Consider the following 27923-nt stretch of genomic DNA (forward strand, 5'->3'; position numbering starts at 1 on the left):
TTGAAAAACTCATATATTAATATTTATTTTTTAATAATTGAGGAATTAATCAAAAATAATATTATAAATATTTTTTATTAATAATATTTATAAAAAAAATATTTATTGAGGAATTAATTGATGAGAAGATTAATGGAGTTTAAAATTAAGTTATAAATAAATATTATAAATAGTATTCAAAACTCATGCTTAATTTTTTAATTTAATTATAATTTTTAATTTATTAGAAAACACAAGCATTTAATTACTACTATTTTTAGTAATTAATGCAAGTTTTGGGGGGAAATTCTTTTGCAAACTATTATACTTTTATATATATATATATAAAGATATTATATATTATTATATTATATAAAGATAAAATTTTATTTAATGGATAATTTTCTGTAACTTAATTAATACTTTAAGTGTCTATTAATATTCCTCATAAATAATATTTATTTTTATTGATTAACGGATTAATTAAATATTTAATATTCACATAATAATGTATTAAAAAACCCATAATTAGTATTGAAAAATTCATGTATTTAAAATTCAATATTAATTTTACAATAATTAGTACTTATTATTTCAAAGTAATTGAAAAATTTTAATTATTAATGCAAATTACTAAATACAAATTATTAATACAAGTTGTGGAGGGAATTTTTTTTTTCAAACTATCATACTTTTATATATATAAAGATAAGATTTTATTTAATAGATAATTTTTTGTGATTTAATTAATACTTTAAGTGTCTATTCATACTCCTCATAAATAATATTTATTTTTGATTGATTGACGGATTAATTAAATATCTAATATTCACATAATAATGTATTAAAAAATCCATGATTAGCATTGAAAAACTCATATATTTAAAATTTATTATTAATTTTACAGTAATTAGGATTTATTATCTTAAAGTAATTGAAAATTTTAAATTATTAATGAAAATTACTAAATGTAAATTATTAATGTAATAAATATTAAATACAAATTATTAATGTATATATTATTTTAGTATATAAAGATAAAATTTTATTTAATGATAATTTACTTAATTAATACTTTAAGTGTCTATTCATATTCCTCATAAATAGTATCTATTTTTGATTGGTTGATGGATTAATTAAATATTTAATATTTACATAATAATGTATTAGAAAACTCATGATTATCATTGAAAAACTCATGTATTTAAAATTTATTATTAATTTTATCGTAATTAGTACTTATTATTTCAAAGCAATTAAAAATTTTAAATTATTAATACAAATTACTAATGCAATAAGTATTACATGCAAATTATTAATGCAAGTTTTGAAGGAAATTTTTTTTTTTTAGACTATCCTAATTTTATATAGAAAATTCTTGAGAACTAAACAGGTTTACAGAACGAGGGTTAAAAGATTAAAATGCTCTTGCCTATATTGGATTGTATTTTTTTTAATATAATGTGGACAAGAATATTTTAGTCTTTTAACCCCTATTCTATAAGTCTGTCTGTTAATCTGTATAACGTCTTGTATATATATAAAAATTCTAAAAAACAATAAAATCAATTGAAATCAATTACCCCAAGGCTGGTATGTGTATGCTGTGGTGTGTGCGACGGAAAGTTCGACGCTGTTAACTTAAGTTAATTGGCAGCCATCTCGCAATGCATCATTTTTGATGGATTTATTATTCTAATGACTTACGGTTTATTTAATTTAATTTCTTTTTCTTTGGGTATTTAATTTAATGTTTAATTAAATTGAGTTGTTTCTTATCTATCTAACAATAACAAGAAAGGGAGGGTTTCCAAAACCAAAAACTTGGCCAGCATCGTGCACGATGTAGAGGTGTCAAAAGGGTCGAGCGGCCCGCGGGCCGCCAGGCCCAGCCTGGGACAGGCTGGGCTTTGGCCCGGCCCGTTACTGGTCAAAAGGGGCCGGGTCGGGCCAAAGAAATTGGGCCCACGGCCCGGCCCGTGGCCTGTTGGGCCAGGCCCATGAAGCCCTTATGGGCCAATCATTTAGGCCGTTACTCATTTTTTTTTATTTTGTTATTCTTTAATAATTATTGATATTGGATATTAAAAAAATTTAATTTCACAATATATATAAATAATAACCATCAATTTATTATTTTTATATCAATTCACAAAAAAATTTATAAGGCATATAGAATTTTAAAATATAAAATGATGAAATAATATTTAAAACTTAAGAATTAAGATGAAAAATATTTTTAAAAGAAAAAAATAATTTTTATATATATATTATTTTGATATTTATATATGTATATATTATATATATTATTTTTAAAAAAATTATTTAAAAAATATAAAAAAAAAGGTCGGGCCCACCAAGCCCGGCTCGCTAGGCCCTGTGGGCTAAGGGCCCGGCCCTCTAGCCCACGGGCTGGCCGGGCCCGGCCTTTTTAAAAAGCCCGTGGGCTGACTCGGACCGACCCTTTTGACATCTCTAGCATGATGGTTAATAATTACATGCCAACTAAGTGTGTTGTAAATTAAAGAATATGTTATTCATTTGCTTATATATGGTTTATCAATTGTCTTTATTTTTTTTTTTTTTTCAATTCATTTTTAATTTCTTCTCTAATATAATAACTAGGTTATGAAAAGATCGAGAGAATAAAAGCAAAAAAATCTTGGCCAGTGAGTGTCATGCATGATGGTACCACATTTTAAGAAGTGTGATCGAAATTAAATTTATGTACTGATTTTAAGTACGTTGCTCATTAATTCATTATAAATGTGTGATACGTTATTAATTATTATCATTAAAATAAAGCGTAACTAATTATTATTAGTAGATGGAGATTTAATTTGAAAGCTCCTCTAATTGATCTCCTTGGCCAATTTATTTTAAGGAAATTCAGTCTTTGTGTGCTTATTACTGCCTTGCGTTACCAAGGCTAAAAAATCTAGCCCCATTCCGCCAACGGCCAAGCTAACTCTTTGCACTAAAATGTGTTTTTATATTTAAGTATACAAATTACAATGATATTTAACCAAACACTTCATATTATTATTATTATTATTATTGAGCATATCAAACAATAATAATATAAATTCAAAGGGCAAATCCTAGTCGTAAATCATCTAATCCTCTTCATAAGATGCCCTATCAATCCTATTTTAATTATTATGAACATTGAATTTAATTCCTATCCTAATCATAATTGGTCACTGAATTCAAATACATAAATGGGAACTAGAACAAAACTCGATCTTAACCTAAAGGAATAGTAATTGAGAATAATATCGGAATCATCTATGTTACCACGTACCAAAAATGAATCTCGATCTCTCCCTCTCTTGATTTCTCTTGTATGGAAGATAAAGAAGAGAATGTTTGTTATTAGAAGACGTGGTTGTGGATGCTTATGGCCACTTTGCATTCTAAGTGGGCAGAGCAAGAACGGAGATGGATGGGATCTACTAGATCAATAATCAAACACATGCAAAAGAAATTGATAATGCACTCCTCTCTGCACCGAGCTGGGCAGCGTGCGACGAAGAAGAGGGATGTGGATGGGATGAAACCCGATCGGGTTTAATCCAATTAATTGGGCAGGAAGGGAGGAAACAGAGACCGGCGAAGGCAGATCGACGGCGAGGCGAGGTCGGTTGCAACGGAGCAAGGAGAGAGGCCGATGGTCGCGATGCAAGAGGAAGCGTCGAGTGGTCGGCCGGCGATGGTGGTCGCCATGCAGGAGCGTCGAGCGGTCGACGATATATGGCGGTCCGTCGAGCAAGGACCAGAGACGTCCGGGCGGTGGTTTCCGTCCTCAAACCCGATCGGGTTTCGTCCGCCGCCCGCGCCTCCATGAAAGGGTGTAGGCTTCCCCAGAGGCCTAAGAGGAGGGCCGAGATTGTCCAGAAAACCTTGCTTGTAATTTCTCCGCACCAATTCTAATTCATACCCATGAAGCGAAAAGTTGTTTTTTGAATTGGGTTTGTCTTGATTTCTGCTGTTCTGATCTTTGAAATTCGAATCGATTTTTTTTGGGTTAGTTGGTGAGCCCAGGGACATGGTTAAATGATCTTTCCCTGGAGAGGTATGAGGTGAGGGAGAAGAAGGCTTCGAGGAAGGTAATCTTCGTTTTAGAATCCAAAAAATTCATCCCTATTTTAGATTTATTTTCTGCAGAAATTGTTGTTGTAAAGAACAATCACAGATTTGATTTGGATGTTGATGGGTGCAGAGGCCTAGAGGGTTGAAGGCTATGGGAAGCATGGACAGTGGTGATTCAGATTGTGAGAGAGAGACAGAGGCTAGATTTTCCTTTGCCACCATGGAGAGTTTGTGGAAGGGAGAAATAAATAATTTTATTGCAGGACCAAGATCATCCTCGTTGAATTAACCAATGAGTTTAATTATTTCATTTTGATGCACATCGGTTTGCTTTCTTGTGTAATAGGTTATCAGGTGAGCTGCAGATCGGTCGGTGTGTCGGAGCCTCAGTTCGTCGTCGGCTCCGTCGTCCTCACCCTTCTCGTCGTCGGCGACAGCAAGGAGGCGCCATATATATGGCTGCCTCTGTACAAATTTACCCATTTGGAGAGACCCATTCCATCACTCACTTTTCTTAAATGCGTGCGTGATTGTACGAGTGGTGCTGGCTGAAAAATGAGGTGCATGACGGGTCAAAAATCCTGATTTAAGAGGTATAATAGTTCTCTTGTTATAACTTGACGGGCACGATACAGGGAAATGGATGTGTTTTTAACCATCTATATATTGGGGAGGTGCATTTTCCTGATGGTGACGCCTCGTGGGATGATACCAGGTTCCATCATTTAAGATGAATTTACACTAAATGTTTTGGTCAGGTTCCATCATTGTCGTTGAGAAGTGATGGGGTTTAGGGTCTTGGTTTGAACCTTTTTTCTTTTTTAATTAAGAATAAAAAAATTATGCATGAAAATAATGCATTCTCTTCCAGACTCTTTTAAAGCAAGGCGAGTGACTGGTACAGGTAGACCTTTTTCGATTTTGTAGAATTGCCATCTTCTTTTTTAATTTTACTAAATGTGAACCAGCCTCTAAACTCATGCTTTTGATGCTTCCCGTCGCAACCCAGTTCTGTGTTGATAATGTATTCAAAACTAAGTTTTGGTGCATGCATGGTTTGAGGAAAGACACTCCTCCGTCCCCTCCCCCGTCCCCTCCCCCTTGAAGAAATGGAAGCTTGCTTGATGATGATAATCATGGCCACAGAAATGGTCTTTGAATCCGCGGATTACACTGTTAAAGAATAAACCATGGCAATCTGGCAACACATTTCGCACTTTAAACGAAACATATATGGGTGCACCTCAAGTTGGTATGTTTGAAATTATGATCTGATATATGGAATTTCCACCCTGAAAGAGAATAGCAATTTGCGCAATCTGAAAACAGTAGACTAACCTTGAAGCTAGGATCATTCACTTCTAAATACAACACAATTCTAACTCTCTGTATTCCTTTTTGACTCCTTTCTCCTTGCCTTCTATTCTCCTTGTTTGAATGGGAATCAGCTATGTATATATATAATCTATTAGTCGTTTTCCAACATTCAAAAAAGAGCCAAGAATTAGCATCTCTTCAACATACAAAAGGGAGGATATCCGAATTCCTTGATACTATTGAACCCACAAATTCAATGCTAGAAACAAGCACTACAAACAGAACAAACATCAACCAGTTGACGACCTTCTCCTTTTCCCAACTTATATTTATCCACATAACTGGAGTAAGGGGGGGGCTCTCAAACGCAGCCATGTTACTAGTTTTCATCCTCTGGGGCATGCTTTTCCCATCTTCTTCTTTCAGCTGTATGGAGCCCTTCAACGTTTCGTTCCCATCTTTTGATTCCGGCAGCTGCAGCAAAACCGGCAACTTGATCTGCATGGGATCAGTTTCAGTGGGCAATGGAAGTTTGAGCATCACACCACCTGATCCAAGCACACCAGTTAACCAGATTGGAAGAGTTTTATACCATGTCCCTGTCCTTGCTTGGCCGGCATATATCTGCACCACCTTCACCATTAGGATCCTGGTCGAACATAATGCATCGATATCTGGTGATGGAATGGCATTCGTTTTGGCACAGGATAGTAATCCCTCACCATCAAAGAGCTTCGGATCCTACATGGGAATCTTTGATCAGTCGACTCAAGGTAAACAATTTTCTGTTTCTTCAAAAAGTATGTTCCCTGTACAAAAATGACGATCTTTCAAATTATCCTACTTAAGATGGCTGTTCGTGCTGATTTACTTGATTTGATGATCCCCATGGCTGTTAATCTCATAGAAATTGTTTGCTTTATCTTGGAGTACAGGTGTCCTTCGTCAACTGGCTGTCGAGTTTGACACATACAAGAATGAAGACGAACCGGATGCAAACCATATTGCAATTGACACAGTCAGCATAGAGGAACCAGTTGCTTTTAAGAGCCTCAACGGTACAGGCATTCAACTCAAAAGTGGAAGGGAAATTACTGTCATGATTGAATACGATGGATGGAGCAAACGGCTGCAGATCTATGTGGCATATGCCGGGGAGCCCCTAGCGAGTTTTCTGAATCATACGATGAAGTTGCAACACACTGTTCCGAGCAATGTCTACATGGGGTTCGCAGCAGCAACTGGAACTCTTCGAGAAACTCATCAAATCCTTTCATGGAATTTCACAACTGCCCGGTTGCCTAAAGAATCTCTCGAGGAAAAGCCAAAGATGTTTGGTGTAGTTTACATCATAATTGGCGCGGTGCTGTTGCTTGCTGCAATAGTTGCTACCCCCTTCATCCTCACAGCTCGGAAGAGCAAAATGGAGAGGATAGCAAGAAAAGATGATATTGAGGCACTAATAGCAGTAGCCAATGGCCCCAAACTGTTTTCTTATCGACAACTTTCAGAGGCTACTCGCAACTTCAGGAAGGAAAATCTTCTGGGAACTGGCGGTTTTGGAAGCGTTTACAAAGGCGTCATATCCAAATCCAATCCTCCTACCACCATTGCAGTCAAGAAGATTTCTTCAACATCAAAACAAGGTCACAAACTTCACTCTTGCTTTCTTTTATCGCTATTTGCGGCACCTTTAATTGATTTCCCGGTTCTCTGCTTGGATCATATATATATATATGTATGTATGTATGTATGTATAAATCCCAAATTGATTGCAAATATGCTTGGAGCTGTCTGCTCATATGGCAAAGGCGCCCCTTTTCTGGCTGTTGCAGGTGAGAAAGAGTACTTGGCTGAAATTTGCACGATTGGGCGCCTCAGGCACAAAAACATAGTGCAGCTCCAAGGCTGGTGCCATGACCGCGACCAGCTCCTCCTAGTCTATGAATACATGCCAAATGGCAGCCTTGACCGGTTCATTGGCAAGGACGAATTCCTTGACTGGCCAACCAGACACAAGGTACTGGTAGGATTAGCGTCGGCTCTAGTCTACCTACACGAAGAGTGTGGCAACCCCGTTGTTCACAGAGACGTGAAGCCAAACAATGTGATGCTGGATGGAGACTACAATGCGCATCTAGGCGATTTCGGGCTGGCAAGATTACTACTCCAAGACGCAGCCTCGGTCACAACCATGATAGCCGGGACTCCCGGCTACTTGGCCCCGGAAGTCAGCTTCACCGGGAGGGCCACACCCGAATCGGATGTGTACAGCTTTGGAATGGTGGTGCTGGAACTGGTGTGTGGGAAAAGATCAAGAGGGATCATGGAAGAAAACAGCCTGGTGGACAGTGTGTGGGATTTGCAGGAAACAGGGGCATTGCTGAACTGTGCGGACAAACAGCTGCAGGGCCAAAATTATGACGAGGAACAAGTGAAAAGGGCTTTGTTTGTGGGTCTGGCTTGTTTGCATCCAGATTTCATGTTGAGGCCTAGGATGAGGAAGGTGGTTCACATCTTAATGAACCCTGATGAGCCTCTCATGGAGCTGCCAGAGACTCGGCCGAGCTCCGTGCGGCTGTCCTTCCGGTCTTCTTTTGCCACCACGACGACCACCACTGATCTTTGCTCCAATTGCACCAACACTGGTTCTTGTGGAGGCTACACTGAGTCATTGCCTGATGAGACTGAAGCTAGGTTTGAGCTGTGACAGACAACGGAGTGGAGGACAAGCCCTGCAGCAGATTAATTAGTCGCAATGGCACTGCAAGCTCCAATCCATCCTCTCCCTGGCTTCAGGCTTCAAACCTCAAACTTCAAACTTCAAAGCAAATTTTTCTTCTCTTCCCTTCAAGTTTTATACAAACTATACTGTAAATACTGCTCTTTCATCATGTTAGTTACAGTCATTTGTGGATTTTTAAGATATTGATGGACAAGTACAACAAAATACACGTATTTGAATGGAAGTTACCCAGACAGAGTTTAATTATTCCACATGCCTCTTGATCCCGTATTGCAAAATAAAAAGGTAAATAAAAAAAAACGATATTTATGTTTGATGCTATGCTAATGGATTAACTATCGGGAAAAACAAAGCATGAACTTGAGCATGCATGAGAGATGAGATGAGATGAGATGAGATGAGATTTCCAATTGTTATCAAAAGGGGTATTCAAAATTGATGAAGATCAGGACTCGAGATGGATATGTATGGATTTACGTTGCATATCCATCAATTCAAAAGTATTGCACGCATGGTGAGTAAAGACAGGGAAAGATAATAGATTGAAATTTTCTTTCTTGATTTCTTTGATAACGATGACGATGAGGATGTTCATTATCCTTAATTTGCTACACCTATCACTTATTCATTGTAAAACAGTAATATTATTCCCTAAAATACACCATAACTAGAGGAGATTAATTTCTTAAGCTCTCTCAATAACAATTTAATTCTTAAAATACAGAAATTCAGTGCCTTTGCATCAAAGGTCAAAATACTAACCATCAATAGAGCTATGAAATATATATATATATATATATGAATACTTATTTGCCTCGTGAATTACCATTGAGCTGCCCATTCTAACAAAAAAAAAAAGACCAAATATCTATTAACCTACCTCCCTGTCACATATTAATTAGAGCTTAAATCCTTATCATATTTCTGCCTGTCCTATCTCAGTTATAAGTTAATTAAAATTGGTCAATGAATTCAAGTTTTAGTCTAATTATGATTTGTTACTGAATTCAAGTAGAAAATGTTTATTCAAATTTGAAAAGAATTGAATAGACTTTTCATTACAAAAATAGTAGGAAAATAATTTATTTTTTTCCAAAAAATTCTCACTTTTAAAATTCAAATTGGCAATAAATTTTCTGATTTTATGGATAAATTATAACTATTCTTTTTGGGTTTTTCGTGTATACTTATTGAGTTATTTGGATAAATATAAATATGAAAGATTTTTTTCTTTTATGAGAAAATATAAAAGATATTTGAATATATAATTTTTAGATTTTTTTTTTTATATTTCTAAATTTTATAATTTAACACTATTAAATTTATAATGAATAGATTTAAAATCCTATTCTTAAATAACCTAATTCTATCTTAATTATGATTACTGAATTCAATTCCTATGCTAATCATAATTGGTCACTGAATTCAAGTACATAAATGGGAATCAGAACAAAACTCTTAACCTGAAGGAGTAATAATTGAGGACGATACATAAAACTCAAGATATCGAATTCATCTGTGTTATCGTTTACCAAAAACGATTCTCGGTTTCTCCCTCTCTAGATTTCTCTTGTCTGGCCTACTATTAGGAAAAGTTTACCATTGGAAGAGATGGAAGATGAAGAAGAGAATGTCATTAGAAGACGTGATTGTGGATGCTTACCGCCACTTTGCATTCTAAGTGGGCAGATCAAGAACAGAGGCGGATGGGATCTGCTGGATCAGCTGGAAGAAGGAGAAACCAGAAGAGAAAGCAAGGGAACCCAGAAAGCGATGATAAAGTGGAAGAACTACTTGATGTTGATGATGAGAAGGATTAGGAGCATGGATGGAAAAATGAACAAGAAGAAGAGGAGAAGTATGAAGTTTAGCTATGACCCACGAAGCTACGCTCTCAATTTTGACGACGATGCCATGCCGTCGGCCATTGACAACTAACTAACTAACTAGATGGTCCATTTTGTCTGACGGCGCTTTAATTGGCCGCAAGGCCATGCAGTTTGAGTCATGAAATTGGAGACTGGTGTCTTGTGTATTGTTTTGTTCTGTTCTGTTTGGTCAGCACACATATTAATCAATCAAGCTATCCTATGTGATCTTGTGTTAGGTCAGCACATGGGCCAAGTGTGTTGTGTCACACCAGTCAACCCACTTAGCCCACCTTTTTGAGATTTTACCATTAATAATTTTTTTTTATTATTTTATTAAGAAACCATAATTAGGCAAGGCAATTTTATTGAATAATAATACATCATTATTTTATTGTCTCAAATGAAATATATATTATAAAGTAAATAAAAAAATAATGTAATGCTAAATTTTACCTTCTTTATATATTTATTTATAATTATAATTTATTAAAAATATATTTTTATAATTATTGGGCCGCGTCCATACAAGCTATGGATTGTTTGATGTGGTAACAATAGAAATGCCATAATTGTCGGGCTGGGCTGGGCTGGGCTGGGCTGCTAGTTAATACATAATTGGTTGTGTTAAGCTTCTTGCACTGTTTGGTGATAAACAGTTATTTCTTCTATCCTTTGAAGGTCTGTTTGGTAATAAACAGTTATTCCTTCTCTCCTTTGAAGGTCTGTTTGGTAATAACTTCTCACAGTCAAATGGCGGTGTGAAGTTATTATGGATAGAAAAAAGAAAAAAGTATTTTGTTCACTCTTAGAATTATGTAGTCATGCTAAAATATTTTTAAAAAACTAATGAAAAAATGAAAATTCTAATCGTTTCCCATTAATTAATGATAATTAATCAACTGCTCACTACTCAAGGTATTTAATTAAATTGGTGACTATTTAAAAAAAAAAATTACAAATGATGGAAAAGGGCATAAAAAGAAAATTCATAAGTAGTGTGTTCCCTCCCATTTATGCTTGGGTCAAATCAAGGAAACCAAATTCCTTTGTGGGGGGGGGGGGGGGGGAGGAGTAGCTCCAATTTTCCAGGCAGTTGAAACCCACTGTGCTTGGCGTCTCCATTTCAACTTCAACCTCCACTTCCTCTTCCCATTCGGCGCCGCTCTTCCTTCCCCTTGTTCGTCGCGAAGACGAGCTACGAGGGTTCAACTTCATCTAGTTGAAGGTAAGCTTTCTGGCCATCTTACTGAAAATTTCCGATTTCCCCCTCCCCTGGAAGTAGATCTACAGCGAGCGAGGGAGTGGGTGAGCGGCGGGTGGCCGAGGGATGGGTGAGGGTGAGCGAGCAAATGGGTGAGACGCGAATTTTTTCCCTCCTGTTGCATTCCATTTTATATTCGACAATTTCTAGTATTTATGGCTGCAAAGATGACAACAGGTATGGGTTTTGTTTCCGAAAGTTCTCAAAATTGCTTCCACTGCTTTTAGGCTTATTGCTGGAGCAGAACAAAAGAACCCATGTGGCCTTCTTTATCTGTAAATACAGATTATTTATTTTATAACAAGATGTTCTATTTTTTCATTAATGAAAAACAAAGCAATTAATGAAGTTACCTATTCATACGTACTTGAAGCATTAGTTCTTTAATGATATGAAGAAGAGTTATAGGGAAACAACAGCCCTGCAAAGTGGATGGGAGAGCGTCGAGCAATGGATGCTCTTTTTATTTTTAAGCATGTTAATAAATCCAGAAGAAAGTAATTAAATAGGCATCTAAAACAATGTAATCACTTCCTGGGTATTTGTTTGTTAAAGCTCCCTGCACATGAGTGACTCTTTTGACCTTTCACTTTACTTCCCTTTGCCAAACCCTAGAGAAATCAAATAGTGAAATACAGTGCAATTTGGAATTCTATAGCAGCAGTTTCATGCTGTTCGGCAAGCAAATTCTATGGTGATTGTCATCCGATAGTCTTTGATGCCATCACATCCAATAGTGTGTGTGTGTGTGCGTGTGTTAAGCCACTAGGATGGAATACATATTGAAGAGTAATAATTGTTGTCTGCACTTTGGAACAAATTAGTGTACTTCAATTTTTATAATTACAGTTATTAAACTTTAATTTTTGTTAAAATTTAATCTTTCTTTTATTTTTACTTTTTAAATTCTGTTGACGAAAATTAAATTAACATAAGGATAAAATTACATAGGAAGCGTCATTGAAAATTAGTTAAACTATGTGTATAGAATTTACCCACAATATATAAACATCAAAATTACTTTTGCTATATTTGTTTTGATCAAATAATAGAGAATATGGGTTTGTTTAGGATCAATAATAGAAAAAATGAGTTTGTTTGGCCAGTTTAATGGCTCCATCAAAAAATGTACGTCGACGACAACAACAACAATTGAGGTTATTTTGGATGATGGTCATGCAGGCGCTTGTTATATATGACCATATTAGGCGTCGTGACCGATATCTCCCTAAAGCTCCTCGTACAAATTCGGATTCTGAAAGAGAAATGACCCTAACACAAATGGAGATCATATTTGGAAATGACTCTTCCATCGAAGATCGCGATGTTACCAATTTTGATATTGCCTCCCTGGCGTCAGGTACTATATGTACTATAAAGTAGTACATATGTAACAACCCGTTAGTGGGTCTAAGTGTTATGGGTATTTTAGTTTGCACATTAGAGTTGTTGCCTTTATTAATTAATTGTTAAAAATATTATATGAGTTGGTAATGGGGGTAAATTAATGAAAATAACATTTGGTGTGAAAAAGTCTCAAAGTTGTGGGCTAAATGGGTTTGGGCCTTATTTGAATTAGACCATTGATAAATAATTAAATCTTAAGTGTAAATGAATTGGGTTGAACCCAAATCTCAAGAAAAGTCCATTGGGCCTTAGTTGGATTGGGCTATATATATATTTTGACTTGGGCTTGGGCTATATATATATTTTGACTTGGGCTTGGGCTATGGGCATAGAGAATGGTATCTTAATTAAAAAGAAAAAAAGATTAAGAAAATGGTAAAATGACCAAAATGGGTAAGAGATATGTGAATTGTGTGTGTTAGTATGAAGGGCAAATTAGAGAAAATTAAAAGGGAGATGGATTGAAAGGAGTTGGGAGACAAGTCTCCCACATTTTTTCCCTCCTTTTCTTTCTTCTTACTTTGTTGTTCCCTTCTTCTTCTCCCTCTCCTGATTGTCTCTTCTTCCTCCATTGTTCTTCTTCATTGAAGCTTTAAGTGGAGACTATGGAATTTTCAATTTCAAGGGGTGTCTTCATCTCTTTGGATTTGCAACCATCTAAGGCAAGTTCCCTTCCTTCTTGTTTCAAATTCAAGATCTTCTTCTTCTTCTTCTCCTTATGATTGTGTAAGTTCTTCTTCTCTTGATTATTTATTAATGCAAGTTCTTCAACCTTGTTTCCATCTTAGAAGGCTTGTTTCCTTCATTTTTAAGTTGTTGCTCTTAAATTCTTATTCTCGGATTCACTGACCATGTTATGTTCTTTGATCTATAACTCCTTGTTTTTATATCCAAATTGAGATCCGTTTGTTGGGTTGTAAACCAGACATCTTAAGCTTCATTTTAGACACAAGAATCGAATTTTTTGACTAAGATTTGATCATGCTATAGCCTTGTAAATCCCTGCTAAGATCTGGAAATTTTACTGCTTTCGAGTAAACTGACCTTGTTGTACTCTTTAGGGTATAACTCTCTGTGGTTATATCCGATTCAAGATCCGTTTGTTTCTATATAAACTAGACTTGATAATCTTAATTTGGTAAATTTTTTAGAATTTTTGGCTGTGTTTTGAGCCTACAGTATCCTTGTAAATTCTTGCCCAGAATCTGGAAATTTTCTGCTCTGTTTTTGAATAATCTGTTCTTGCTTCAGTTTTTGGGGTATAATGCTCTGTGGTTATATCCAAATTGTGATCCATTTATTTTTTCTATAAAATAGACTTCATGGGCTTCGATTCGGTATAAGATTTGAAATTTTTGGTTATGATTTGTACCCATAACAACCTTGTTGAATTCTATGTAGAATTCTGTAAATTACTGTTACAAATTCTGCCTTGTTTCGGTTTTTGTGGAATATCTCCTAGTGGTTATTTCCGATTTCAAATCCAGTTGATGTTCCAGAAACTAGATTCATTAGGCTTTGATTTGGTATATCGTTTGTGGTATTTGACCAAATATTGAGCCCAGATTGGATTTTTGAAAATATGCTTGAAATCTGAAAATTTCTGAAATATGTTGTTATTCAACTCTTCCTATGTAGTCTATCATTCCTACGTTTAAAATTATGATTTTTGTATAGTTCTTCCATTGTTTTTTTGAATTATTCTTGATAACCCTCATTGTTGGATAAAAGGGTTTTATTTTCCTTATTTCGATAAATCTTGCAATATTAATTCGTTTTCTTGTTGAACATTGCAAAAATCTAAATAGGGTTTTGTGTCACCCTACATTTCTTAAGGAATGACATTTATTCATTAGGGTCTAGTGTCATGCAAGATTTAGTGTTTCTTGCATGTATAAATTTTGATTCCTTGCGATTATTATTGGGGTAAAAATATACCGTAAATATTGGTTTGGGCATTTCTATAAGTATGAGTCAATAAATGTATTAAAATTTACCATGTGATCATAAGATAGTGCACACTTTAATTTATGTAATTGTGCATGTTAAGCATGATTTGAGATTTTTCTTAATCATTGAGGATTGACATGAAATGGGGATATGCATATGTGATGCATGGTTATACTGATTTGCGCACCTATTATTTTGCGCGACGGCTAAATCCGTGGATGAGAAAGGATATCCTATGAGCGCTTGACGCGGGTGAGGTGGCCATCAACCCAGAAGGCGTGGCTCAAATTGTTATCATTTGTTGATGTATTTTCATGATGCATATATATTCATGAATGGATATATATATATATATATATAGGCCGTGAGAGCCTTGAGAATTATGCAGAAAAATTCCCTACTATTGGTGCATATGCATGAGCATGGGAACGAGTGCATAATATATGTAATAATCACGGCATGGGAAATTAATGTAAACCGAGAACTTATGAGTCGCGTTATACTAATATCTCCTCATAGAGTTGTTTATTCTATCTTGATTATCTCTGCCTTTGATTCTATATCTCCATGCTTTATAAATACACTTGTTGAGCCTTGTGGCTCACCTTGTTTACTCTCATGTCATTCCAGGTACAAGTAGAGCAGTGGTTGAGGGCGAGCCCAGTGGGGCTAAAGCCCAGGGTTAGAAGTGTACAGAAACCTTCCAAATTAGATGGTCTATGTTAGCATTTGTGATGAGGGCAAGTGTGAGGAAATTTTATGTTGTAAAATTTGTTAGTGCCCTTGTATTTCATTTTGTTTAGACTATGGTCTAAGATGTTGTAAACCTTTATGTTAGCTTCCGCTGAGTTTATCTAAGGATAGTATTATGGTGTTGTATGTTATTGTTCTATATCACACTTGTGATGACCTCCTTTCGGATATCCTATGCTAGCGGGACTATCCGGTAGTGGGCCACTACAACATATTTTCTTTTAATACAAAATGAGTGACATATTGTATTCTTGCTGATTATTTTCTTTTGTGCCTAAAAATAGTTGCTGATGAAAGTGTTAACGAGGTGGACTCCCAGATTGAGAACGCTAATCCAAGCTCTAGCAATACTCGTAAGCGTAAATCTGATGATGGTACAACTAAAGTTCGGCGTAGACGTGCGCACAATATGGATGATAGTGTACTGGCTCTTTCACGCATTGCTGACTCTTCCATGAAAATTGCCAATGCTATAGAGATGCAAGCAACGTTAGACACGATCAATCATTTCAATTGGCCAATGATTATGCAAAAATTGGAGTCTATGGACTTGGATGTTGATGATGTTGTAAAAATGATGGAGATATTTCAAGTAGAAGAAAGCTTGGCAAGAGTTTTCAATTTGATGATAGATGTACGATACATGCGTGCATTGGTGTTCAAGAAGCTTGGACATGACCTGCCCTCACATGATCATCCCCCACCAGCATAGTTTATTATGGGTTGGTACCTTAAATTTTTGTATGGAATGCATGTGGAAAACTGAGTCCACTTAAATTTTATGATGGTATGATAATTTGTAACTCCTATAGCCCGTTATTTTTTGGATATAACATGGACTCACATTTTTTGCTTGTCAAGCATTGTATAGTAGATGCTTGTAATAGTTTTATCACTATAGTCAGCGTTTTGTTTTGGTGAAGAAATGGCTCCATCTTAATGTGAAAAAACTATTTATATGGAGACATAATCTATCGTAATGATAATTTTTTTTTTTGAACGCACATCAATGCTACTTATATTCTTTTAGGTATTGCGTTGTACTTGATTTTTGAGTTGGGGAATAATTAATGAATACAAATGTATAAAAATAAAAATGAAAAATCACATACAAATTAATAAGTTTAAAAAATATATATTTTTTTAATTTTGTGGTTTCATTTCTTTAGAGAAATGATTTAATTAATTTAAAATACATTATTATTTGGAATTTTTTTTACAGTATTTAGTATTTTTCAATACATTTTCATCATTAAATTCCATAAAAAAAGTGACATTTTTCATAAAAAATAATACCTATTAAACACGCAATGCTATGAAAATAATCAAATTCTATAAAAAATATTATTAATAAAACATTAAAAGATGAAAAATAATATCATTTTATAAGTAAAAAATTATACAAATCAAATAGTTTAAACTTTCAATTTTTAGAAATTCATTTTCTTTATAATTTAATTTTTTAAAATTTATTTTCTGTCTATCCAAATTTCACCATTGCAATCAAAGGCACCGTAAGAAGAATAATGAAGGAGAAAACCACAAAAGAGGATGATAGCTTATAACTAACTCTTAACTGCTGACAGACAAGTGTCAGTCAGAAGAGGTGGAGAGAAAGAAACAATATATATATTCAGCAAGTTTAGACTAAAAAATCCTAGACTGCAAACTGGCAGAATTTATAATAACTGGGATAGCCGTAAAAGGAACCCTGAAACCGGTTATTTGAGCTGTACATCGATCCATACCCCCCCGCGACTATTATTATTCATATATATATATATATATATATGTAAAATGCAAACAAAAACCATCAAACTAACAACATATATGGTGCTACCCAACTCAGTTTTAACTTTCGTCATAATATTCTAATTCAACTTCCTGTGATACAGCATCACTACCTCTGCTAAACCATCTGCACTTCTCTGTCCTATTCTTCATACGTCTCGCCACTGGCAACACTAGCTCATTTCTGGAGTATCAATATAACAGTTCTCTCCTGTTTCCAACTCTTAAATTTTCAGGTGCAGCACAGCGCTATTCACATGTAACGATATCATCGCTCACCTGCATTACTTCGGTTCAGATTAAAGTTGGGGGGAGCCCTTCAGAGATATACCATGATGGGACCACATAAACTCAAATTGAAGTACCTACCTTTTGCGCTTGCTCTTCAACACAGTTGAAGTGGAAGGATTGCTGTGCCAATTCCTCTTTCTCTGATTAATGAACCAATTGTTTATCTGCTTTAATTGCAAGCCTGTTTCCTGGACCAATCTTGCCTTATCTTCCTCCTAACAATAATAATAATTCACCCACTTAATTCTGTGAAGTATTGTCATCTATAGAGCAATATTTTTTAGCTGACTTCTCTGAAGGAATTTAGTTAAATTAAAGTGGGACTGAGTAGCTTTTAGTTATAGACATCATGAGTGCAAGCTTGTCCTAAACTCTGGAAGCATGAACCACAAATGTAAACAAGTTGAAGCTTCATCCTCACTCATTAGTGAGGACACCTGCAAATGTAAAACTAACAGTACTAAAGCTGCTCGTTCAAAATGGAAGTTTGTGCCGAGCAAAACAAATTGAAAAGTTTGTTATGCTTCTTAACCATGAAGTACAATCATAGTTAAAGGCACCATTTCCTTTCGGGCCATGCCAACTGAGCTTTACCGCTGATCTGAATAGAAAATAAATCAAAGCTTCAATTTTTTCCAGGAAAACTTCACGCCTTGTAAGATTCTGCCATTTCAGTTATTTTGTCTGTTTCCATCATCCCAGCAAAAAGGAACTAGGAAAACATTCAAAAATTTTCTCATTTAATTTTCATGCTTGGCTAGGCAAATAGCAAGAAGTACACGCATCTACCATTACCCTTCCTGAAGCATCTCTCTCTAACCTTTATTCTTTGGTACATATGTCTATAATAGTAATAAAAAAAAAAATAACAATCTCAAATCTTAAACCCACTAGGTGGATCCGCTATACGAATTATAGATTTCTAACTTTCTATATCCATGGTCCTCTCTAACCTTTATTTTACAGGTTTGCGTGTCTATAACAATAACAATAAAAAAGAAATAACAATCTCACGTTTTAAACACACTTAGGTGAATCCGCTACATGAATTATAGATTTTTAATCATCTATATCCATGGTCTATGGACATATCCTCTATAAAACCATTATATCCTTTTAAGCTGAGTATTTGTATAAAAAAATTTAGAAGTTTTCATCATTTACCTATTATTTATAAAAATAAATCAAACTCATTTTTTCTTACTAAAATATAGTTGATGACTTCTTGTTTTGTCACAAGAGTGTCTTCAATTTAACCTAATATGTTTTTTGCAAAAACAAGGTATATTATTTACACAAAATTAAAAATTATATATAAATTTACATCCTTTAGCTGTCCTGTGAAGTATAGATTACAAATTTGCAGAGCATAACACGTATTACAGATAATAACATATTATTTTTCAAGTACAGATTACAAATTTGCAGAGCATAACACTTAATACAGATAATAACATATTATTTTTCGTATGTATGTATAAAGGCATTCTTAGTATGAGACTCATTATTTTGTGAGTCTTTTTGTATATGGAACTTTATGTTTGTTATACAAAGAGTTTGTTTTCACAACTTAAATTATTTTATAACATATTTAGTGGGAGAAATCCAGAATTCCCAAAACGTGCAGATATGGAAACAGTTTTAGTGGCACACAGTATGCTCGCCTATGGCGTAGTTACAACTATGAGAGCAATGTAGAGGGATGCGGAAAAACTTACTGTTGGGTATGGCCACTTAGAATGAGATTGCCACCAAGCCTTTAGGACAGAGGTGGTGTCACCAGGGAGCTTTCCTGCCCTTCTTTTCCGTAAGATTTCCTCCCTGATGTCCACAATTTTCTCCTTGTAACCCTATGAAAAATAGAATATGTTGGTTTAAGGCAATGTGCAGGAGCTACATAAGTAGAGGAGTATCCAAAATAAAATATATATATATATATATATATGGTTTTCCACCTCTTTCAGTTCATGCTTCAGCTCTTGCCTTACTCTCTCCATCAAAGATCTCTCACTCTCTGTCGGGATGAGAGGACCAAAGTTCATGCTATCAGGACCATCCAAATTTGCATCAAACAAGTTGGTGTCACTGTCTACTTGATCATCATCGTCATCAGACATTGTTGCCCCTGTCCCTTCTCCAGGAGAAATACCTGATCAAATAGCATGGTTAAGCCAAATTTGCTTTTCTTGTTCAAGATTAGCCAACCAACAACGTTAGCATGGTAAAAAAAACACACTTGATTATGCATAATTCTTGCAACATCACCATAAGAAACAAAGCAATAGATACTCCAACAACAATTTTTAAGCCTGTGTATACACTTAGGACAACTCATAGATACCATAACAACTGAGAAACTGTTTATTAATCTCTAGAATTGAGCAAGTCCTCTAGTCAGACAAAAAGTTGATTATTGAGTACCATTTTTGTGTAATAAAAGGTGCGTGTTGTTAGAATTTTTCTTAGGCAGTAGGATTACCAAGGGATATTATACTTGTAAACCTATTCAATTACAGGTTATTCAATTACAGGATATTATACCAGAGAAATAAACTAATTCTGCAACAATAATATATTTCTAAGACGTTGCAAATTCTCAGAAGTAACAGAGATAATAATATAAACACACATGGGAGAAATCATTCCATAAAAAAGTTAAAGTAATATCATTGGACTGTTCTTTGAATGTTTAACTGCTGAAGAAATGAAAGATCGTATGCATGAATTAAGGGCAGAAGAAAATGTTAGTGGTCAGTAAGTTTTCATCCAGTCAGCTGCTACACAAAAGTTATGCAGCATAGGATGCAAAATCATTATATCGTTCTTTCGTACAACATAGATGACCTTGCTGATTTCTTCAGCCACAAGCTGGTTTTCTCCAAATATCTACTATTGAAATTCCTGTACTCCTATACACTTTTTTCTTTCTCAGCCAGCATCGTAAATTTATAATCAACCTGCACGAATGCATTAACTAACCGCGCTAAATAATTTTAGGAGTTGGGTAGCTAGGCTATCAACTGTTGTACAAGAGCCTGTTCCAACTTAAGAAGAGTCTAAAACACCAGCAGAGTTTAAACGATTTTCTATATTGGAAATATCTATTCACTGAAGTGAAAGATGAGCTTTCACCTGCCTATAATTACACATTCCAGATACAAGGGATCCATGTGGTCAGATGTAGACTCATTTATCAATGACTTAAATATCAATTGAAAACTATGAAATCCATTTTCTGTTTGTTTTAATTGGTCAAATGGTGACAAGGAATCGTATCCTCCTTTTGCATTTTTTAGAATTAGAAAACTTAGAGGCTGTTTGGCTTAACTTTTTTTATAGCTTATAAGCCTTTCTACTTATAAGTTATGTAAAGCTTAAAACCTGATTAGCGTTTAAGTTGATAACATGTTTGAATAAATGTGTTTTAAGCTGTCAATTATATAGTTATGTGTTTGGTTTGAAAAATCTGATAAATTATCAGAATTTAACAAAAAGACTAAAATGGACATGTTATTGTTACTGAATAATACAAATAAAATTCATAAAAATACTAATTTTTAACAAAAATAAATTATAAATTAATGTCCAACTAATAAAATTTTTACCATTACATGTTGATAAATTATATATAATTATTTAAAATATATATTAATATAATACTTTATGTTTAAATTTAAGTTTAATTCATAAAAATGTTAAATATATATGTTGAGACATTAATATATATATATATATATATATAGAGAGAGAGAGAGAGAGAAGGAAGGGTAGGGGATGAAGTGACGACAACAAAGGAGGCGACGACCGATCTGGAAGCAAGAGGTGACAATGGACGCAATGAAGAAGGAGATCCAAGCGATGGCGATGGCGGCGGCCAATTTGGAAGCAGGAGGCAGTGGTGGACTCGACGAAAAAGGAGATCCAGGCAATGATGTTGGGCTGAAGACGATGAAGATGAATGTCAGCAATGAAGGAGGCTACCAAAGAAGGAGACAGGAGAGGATGAGCGAGTTGTAAATATTTGAGGGATAGAAAGTTGTAAATATTTGAGGGATAGAAAGTTGTAAATATTTGAGTTGTTTAAGGGTAAAATAGTAATTTATTTGGTCAACAAAATAAGCTACCACTAGGGGGAGCTTATTGAGGGCTGTTTGGCTAAGCATTTTTTTGGAAGCTTTTAAGTGGTTTAAAACTTTTAAGTTAGATAGCATTTAAATTGATAATGTATTTGGATAAATGTACTTTTAAACTATCGGTTAATAGTTATGTGTTTGGTTTAAAAGAGTTAATAAGTTATCAGAACTTGACAAAGAGACGAAAATAGACATATTGTTAAATAATACAAATAAAAAATATAAAAATACTAATTTTTAATAAATTAAATTATAAATTAATGTCTAATGATAAAATTTTATCAAAATTATATATAATTATTAAAAAAAATACTAATACAATATATATACATATACATTTAAACACCCACAGAGAGGCAGTTGCGTGCGATGGAAGCGGTAGACGCAGGCGACGGACGCAGGCGATGGAGGCTGGAGGCAGCAGCCAACGACGACGATGGAGTTAAGAGGCTGCAGCCGATGAGGGTGGGGATGGCGATGGGGAGGAGATGGACAGATAGTGGGGGCGACAGTGATGGCCGATAGTGACTGCCAGAAAAGTTGGGGCGACTGGCAGCGGGTGGCAGAGGTTGAAGAAGAAGGGCATGGCTAGAAATTAGCAAAAATGATGAGGATAAAATGATAAAATACTCGGTCAACACAACTTATTTGGTAGCAACATTTTGCAAAACGCTGATGTAAGAGCATTTAAGTTATATAAATGACAAGCCAAACACTTTAATCAAATAAGTTAGGTAGCTTAAAAACTACAATACCAGCTTATAAACAGTCAAACCGCCTAGCCAAACAAGTCCTGAAAACGTTGTTAAAATAGCTTATAAGCTCGGCAGCATATAAGCTTTTGAAAATATTGTTAAGCTTTTGAATTTTTAACAAACGCGTAATAAAAAAAGCTTTACAATATTTAAGCTATTATACCAACTTATAAGCGGTAAAACTGCTAAGCCAAACACCCCCTTAATATAGTAGCTTTGATACATTCACACTTTTAGGAGTTCACAATAAAACAGATAAATCATCACAAAAATTTTGCTTCAAACATATCCGAAACCAAAAATCCGAAAAGAGCATTGAAAATCTTGAGCATAGGTGAACAAGTGAAGGAACAGCATAGAGCAGGTTTCTAAAACAAGGAGCTATTGCTTGTGACGAATGATGGAATTTCATGTGAAATTTGAAAAACTCAAGACCCAGTGAGACATGACCAACAAACATATTCATGAGGGATTAGGAGTAAGTGAACATATTGGATTGGGTGAACAATACAATGGTGAAGGAGTCAAAATATAACCTCTCATTGACAAAGAAAAAGCCAATATTCTACTTGACTATACACGATTATCTAGATCAGGAAAACAAACTTAAGAAACCTTCCAAGTACTCCAGTTCTATATTTGGAGCTTTGCTTCATAGTTGAGACCGAAAGAAGACTACCAATCACAGGATGTGACATATACCATACTTCCATTCATATTAGACTAATTTAATAAATGAACATAGCTTTGCACAATTGGTTCCTTCAATATTATTGATTTCCTATTACTTGTCAAGAATATTAAATATATATACATTGTTTTCATGATTATGCCCTCTAGTTTGATATTATTGAATGATTTACAAGGGGAAAGAATTCAGAGCCAAGTCAAGACTAGTGAAATAAAAAGAGAAAAACAAAATGGTCTCCAGTAAGGTTCTCAAAAGAATTCAGAACATCTCAAATGCACCTTTTCCTGTTAGCTAATAGTTGGTGGCAATACTAGGGATCACAAGATAAATGATACATTCTTTGCCACGAATAACCTTTTTCGCTCAGATGCTGTATTAACCATATCTTCTTCCCCCCCCCCCCCCCCCCCCCCGAAAAATGTCTAGGATTATAGATGGGGTGTGGTCAATTATGAATTTGAAGATACTGTAACAAGAATATGATTTTTCATAAAAAAAATACTAAAAGAAAGGAGAGATTGCAAATTGTAACTGGAACTTTAGTATCAGTAAAGGTCCAAAAGTCTCAACTTGCGAGATTCTTGTACGACAATCAGTTTCATTACAAGCAAGAAAACAAGTAAAACTGGAAGTATTTTCTCCTGGAATATATTTTAGCTCAAAGCATTTTATAAAAGGAAAAGAAAACCGCAACGTTTTTTTTCTAGAAGTGAACAAATGAAGTAAGCATAAAATTATAAGGAAAAAAATACCTGTTAAGCTTTGCAGTGATTGCTCAATCTCCCAGCAAGCCATTACCGCTTCCATTGCATGCACACGAACATGCTGTTGCAGTTGCTCTTTGAAAGAACAGAGCAGCAGCACATAATGCGTCTATATTATAAGAGAAGAGAATTGAATAAGAAGCTATAGTTGAAAACAACTTTCGTTTTGACTCGGAATATATTTATCTTTATGTTTACGTATAAGGTAACTGTAGAAACAAAAGCAGTCATTTTATGATACTGACAGGAGCACAAGTGACGGTGCTCCAGTTCTTGTATGAACTTAGGTAGCGTGGTCTACCTGATTTCTTATTATTGAAAAATAAAAAGTCCTCATTCAAGCTAAGTGACATCACGAATTATACAAAGAATGGTAAGTCATCATATGGAGCAGCAAGAAGAACACGGCATAATTGGTATTTTCCTTCAACATGAGCAACAGGGATATGGAAGACCTGAATTATAAGCAGACACTAAGCAAATTTATTATGATAGGGATTCATCCAAAACGCCCCTCAAATTAATCTCAATAACATCCCAACATTGAACTAAAGAGCGAAAACTAAGCAGGTCTATCTTAATATTTCTTCCAAATTAATCCAGCCAATCAGAATAGAAGTTTCATTCAGGAAAATTAATTCAGCTCGATTTGTAGGTAAAAGATATAATATTATCAGGAATTGTGCTTTAAAAATTTTCTTTGACCTCTTTCCTCCAAAGTGTTGCAGGGTGTATGCCAACATGTGCAATCATTAAGGGCGATGAATGGGTACTCTTATGAGTGGCTCAACACTTCCAATGACTCTAAATTGCAGTGATCTAACCTCAGAGAAAAAGAGGAATAAGATAATCTTACAACTCTTACAATCCAAGTTGTCTACACAACAGACTGCTAGAAGCATCTTGTAGAATAAAGAATTCGAGGTCAAAAACATAACCTATAATATGAAACTGTTTCCACTCGAGCAAAAATTACAGATTTTTGTACTTCTAGTTTCTCAAAGAAACCGAATACGCAAAAGTATGAGTTAATTAGTTTCCATTCAACGCATACATGATTTGCAAGAGATAATCATCAAAATGCCTTAATTCCGCTGCCTCCAGTTTGAAACATTCTATCACAGAGAAGACAGATAGACATTACATGTTGGTTGTCTTCTCACTGACTTTAAACTAGCAGACTGTTAGATTATATACGTATTAAAATTCAATGAATGATTGGTTCAATGTGAGATGCATTCAAAAGGTTGTTCTTTTCAATCACATCATATTTTCCACGTCTTCCATTTTTGTGAAACTCAATTTAAACATGCGTGTAGAGGAACACAAAAAGATGAAACATTAAGCAGATCTCCCTATCTGAATAGGTAAATGTCTCCAATATAGTATGACTTCAAAGTAATAGTGCAACAATCTGTCACCATCTTAAGGAAACAACCCCAAATGCTTTCAAAGTGTTTTGGGATTTGTTATAGTTGTCAGTTACTGTCCCACGAAGAAAGGCTTCCATAAATTCTAATCAAACCAAGGTTCTAGCAAAACACAGGTTATGGTAAACTAGAGTGTCTTGTAGTATTTGGTTCTTAGAGTGTGTGAGACCTAACTTCTTTCTGGACATTGTTGCACATTTGCGATATACCCATTCCTGTCAGAACTTTTACCGCCAACAAAATCCAAAGTTCAGCAGATATTTGCACAAGAAATGCAGTTTAAAAAGTCTGAATCTTGATAAACACTTGATGCATAGGTGCTAGGCAACAACTATAAAGCGCGGATGCATTTTTGGAGTTGTCGTATGGTGTGGCCAACTAGTCGGATACTTTGACATGCCTCCAATGTGTATAGGACACGCCCACGTAGTGTGACCAACACTTTCTTAAAAATTTTTAAAAAAATATGGGAGGAGACACACATAAGACATGTTAATTAATAAAACCCTTACTGCTTTATTATAAATAAATTTTGATTGCATATTTGTGAATTTAGAATAAAATTTTAAATATTTTGATACTTTCTTATGCTTTAAAAATATAAAAAAATATTTAACTAATTAATGTACCTTGAACGTGCCATTTTTTACTTCTTTAAAAAAATATTATGTTCCCATGTCTCGTATCTCATATATCTCCATATCCGTGTTTATGGTGAGCAACAATATCGTCTTTTATGTCATATCAACAATCAAAGCATCCAATAGGTAAGGTATTTAATTTTAATATATACTGAATATGTTTATACAAACCTAAAACAGCATATTAAGTCATAATTACACTTATCTGAGGTGGCGTAGAAAAAAATTGGCACATTATGAAAGATGACGTAATGATTTTACCATAATGACCTGACCGTGCGTGAGGTGGCATATGGATGGTCATCACGATTAACTTCTGTGTAACTAATTGCCTATGAGCCTATATCTTAAGAGGAATCTATAGCTTTTGCACAACATTTCACATGCATAATTAACAAAGCCTTCAGTTCCAAGAAATAAGTTACCACAAAGGCACAGTGTTTACTGCAGTTTTTTTCCTGGCAGCCCTCGCTGCCCACCTCACACCCATGTGATATGAGTATGAGCAAGAAAGAGAGAGAAAAAAATAACAAATTCAACAACATTTTCCCTCATGTTTTAACTCAATTAATGTGAAGAAAACAAATAAGAAAATTCGTAAGGAATTTTTATCCCATGTTGAATTACTATGGTCTCATTTGTGACAGCCAAAGACAAAATTGGGAAACTTCTGCATAAATGCACGATGTATGGCACACAGCTAGCTTTAAAGTTGGTTATCAGGAACAAATTCCCAGAATAAATCCATATTGAGTTTCATAAAGAGCATATGACAAACAAGTCTCGAACAACACCAGAGTAAGTAAATTGATCTTCAGGCTCATAAAAATCATAAAACAAACAAAATTCAAACTAAGGACCAGAGAAAATAGCAACAATGGCAAGCGAGAACGAAAGAAAATACTCGCGGCTTACCATGAACTGATCAAGCTCTTTATCATTGCCAATGCTAGTAGGGCCGCCAAGTGCCGAGTATTTGGCCACTACGTGCTGTGACTGGGCAAGCTGGGCGTCGATTCTGGGCAACTGATCCACCGGTGTTGCGATTCTCAAGCACGCCACATGAGCCGATAACAGCTGTTCATAGAGAGGATGGGACAGAATTTCAGCTTTGTACTTCGCGTTCTGCCAATTCAATATCCCATCGCCGCCGCCGACGTCAGTCCCGGCCAATTCTCCGCCACATCCTCCTCCCCCGTTCTCCACCTTGTTGTTGTTCAAATCAGCCGATTCGTGCGATATCCGAGCGGCGATCATCGAATCGTTTGAGACCTGCACGTCTTCTCTCACGTCGTTAACGTGGATCGACCGCGAGAGCCACTGATTCGATGCCTGTGATGTCGTCGCGTCGGTGGCCGTCTGCAAATTGAGGAAGTTCTGACCGTGCTGCCGGAGAATCGCGCTGTTGAGCCACGTCGGACCGACACCGACTTGCTGTGGCTGATGGTGGTGCTCCGCTGCCTTCCCGGCTGCCGACTCCAAGATGAGCCTTTGTATCTCCTTATGCTCCTTCCCGGCACCGTCCGGAGACGATTGACCTAGCTGTTCAGGCAATATGCTGCGCAAAACCGACGTGTTCTCCCCCAAGTGCTGGCCAGTGAAATGCTGCAGCGCCATTTCTTGAGACAAGTGGTTCGGAAACGCCATAGCTGAAATGGTCTCTCACCACAATACTCTCATCCTATATAGTCAATACTTATACAGAAATTCAAACCCAAGGATGTAGGTAAAGAAACGACTACACAGTCAGAGACTATATAGAGAGAGAAGAGAATATCAACTGTTGGAACAGTGAGAGAGAGAGAGCGAGAGAGAAGGCGCGCGCTACATATTGGATTGACAACAGAACAGATATGTATATTCAAGAAGACCTATATATATATATATATAGAGAGAGAGAGAGAGAGAGAGAGATTTCAGAGTTGAAGAAGAGTGGTTTCTAGAGAGACAACGAGTGATAAACGGGGATCTTTATTTATTACGGGACAAAAGCGGTTTCCGGAAAGTGGTTTGCAGGGAGGGAAAAGGGTCGAGAAACCGGGTTGCGGAGT

General features: G+C 35.4%; 4 protein-coding genes across 6 annotated transcripts; 3 read left to right on the forward strand and 1 right to left on the reverse strand.

Moving 5' to 3' along the window:
- The first annotated feature begins 3262 nt into the window (after positions 1–3262).
- LOC127796972 (probable L-type lectin-domain containing receptor kinase S.5) lies at positions 3263–8363 on the forward strand. Of its 2 annotated transcripts, XM_052329377.1 has the most exons (6): positions 3263–3888; positions 4011–4088; positions 4202–4664; positions 5863–6161; positions 6324–7034; positions 7224–8363. In XM_052329377.1, the coding sequence occupies exons 4-6, from the start codon at positions 5891–5893 to the stop codon at positions 8096–8098; spliced, it is 1857 nt and encodes a 618-aa protein (XP_052185337.1). In that variant the 5' UTR covers positions 3263–3888; positions 4011–4088; positions 4202–4664; positions 5863–5890; the 3' UTR covers positions 8099–8363. The 2 variants fall into 2 exon arrangements, with proteins under 2 accessions (XP_052185337.1, XP_052185329.1); XM_052329369.1 differs by having other exon boundaries at positions 4202–6161.
- A 1382-nt stretch (positions 8364–9745) lies between these two features.
- On the forward strand, positions 9746–10072 carry LOC127793186 (uncharacterized). The gene has a single exon (XM_052324018.1). It carries the CDS (start codon positions 9746–9748, stop codon positions 10070–10072), a length of 327 nt encoding a protein of 108 aa, XP_052179978.1.
- A 1010-nt stretch (positions 10073–11082) lies between these two features.
- LOC127808792 (uncharacterized) lies at positions 11083–16367 on the forward strand. The gene is made up of 2 exons (XM_052347419.1): positions 11083–11230; positions 15661–16367. The coding sequence occupies exon 2, from the start codon at positions 15786–15788 to the stop codon at positions 16086–16088; it is 303 nt and encodes a 100-aa protein (XP_052203379.1). The 5' UTR covers positions 11083–11230; positions 15661–15785; the 3' UTR covers positions 16089–16367.
- Positions 16368–16903: 536 nt separating this feature from the next.
- LOC127808781 (homeobox protein knotted-1-like 3) lies at positions 16904–27923 on the reverse strand. Of its 2 annotated transcripts, none has more exons than XM_052347408.1 (6): positions 26788–27923; positions 23790–23910; positions 19414–19607; positions 19177–19308; positions 17537–17673; positions 16904–17446 (listed from the first exon to the last, which is right to left on the reverse strand). In XM_052347408.1, exons 1-6 carry the CDS (start codon positions 27517–27519, stop codon positions 17443–17445), a joined length of 1320 nt encoding a protein of 439 aa, XP_052203368.1. In that variant the 5' UTR covers positions 27520–27923; the 3' UTR covers positions 16904–17442. The 2 variants fall into 2 exon arrangements, with proteins under 2 accessions (XP_052203368.1, XP_052203360.1); XM_052347400.1 differs by having other exon boundaries at positions 16904–17454.

The sequence above is a fragment of the Diospyros lotus genome, chromosome 1, assembly GCF_014633365.1.
Source record: "Diospyros lotus cultivar Yz01 chromosome 1, ASM1463336v1, whole genome shotgun sequence".
Lineage (NCBI taxonomy): Eukaryota > Viridiplantae > Streptophyta > Magnoliopsida > Ericales > Ebenaceae > Diospyros > Diospyros lotus.

Bases quoted from the DNA above. Each gene is read 5' to 3' on its own strand.
- LOC127796972 (XM_052329369.1), top strand. From the start codon at position 5,522: ATGTATATATATAATCTATTAGTCGTTTTCCAACATTCAAAAAAGAGC. The intron at 6,162-6,323 runs GTAAACAATTTT...CTTGGAGTACAG, and splicing joins CTTTGATCAGTCGACTCAAG to GTGTCCTTCGTCAACTGGCT. The intron at 7,035-7,223 runs GTCACAAACTTC...TGGCTGTTGCAG, and splicing joins TTCTTCAACATCAAAACAAG to GTGAGAAAGAGTACTTGGCT.
- LOC127793186 (XM_052324018.1), top strand. From the start codon at position 9,746: ATGGAAGATGAAGAAGAGAATGTCATTAGAAGACGTGATTGTGGATGC.
- LOC127808792 (XM_052347419.1), top strand. From the start codon at position 15,786: ATGGATGATAGTGTACTGGCTCTTTCACGCATTGCTGACTCTTCCATG.
- LOC127808781 (XM_052347400.1), bottom strand. From the start codon at position 27,519: ATGGCGTTTCCGAACCACTTGTCTCAAGAAATGGCGCTGCAGCATTTC. The intron at 23,911-26,787 runs GTAAGCCGCGAG...CTTATAATATAG, and splicing joins AAGAGCTTGATCAGTTCATG to ACGCATTATGTGCTGCTGCT. The intron at 17,674-19,176 runs GTAAGTTTTTCC...TATTATTGTTAG, and splicing joins CTAAGTGGCCATACCCAACA to GAGGAAGATAAGGCAAGATT.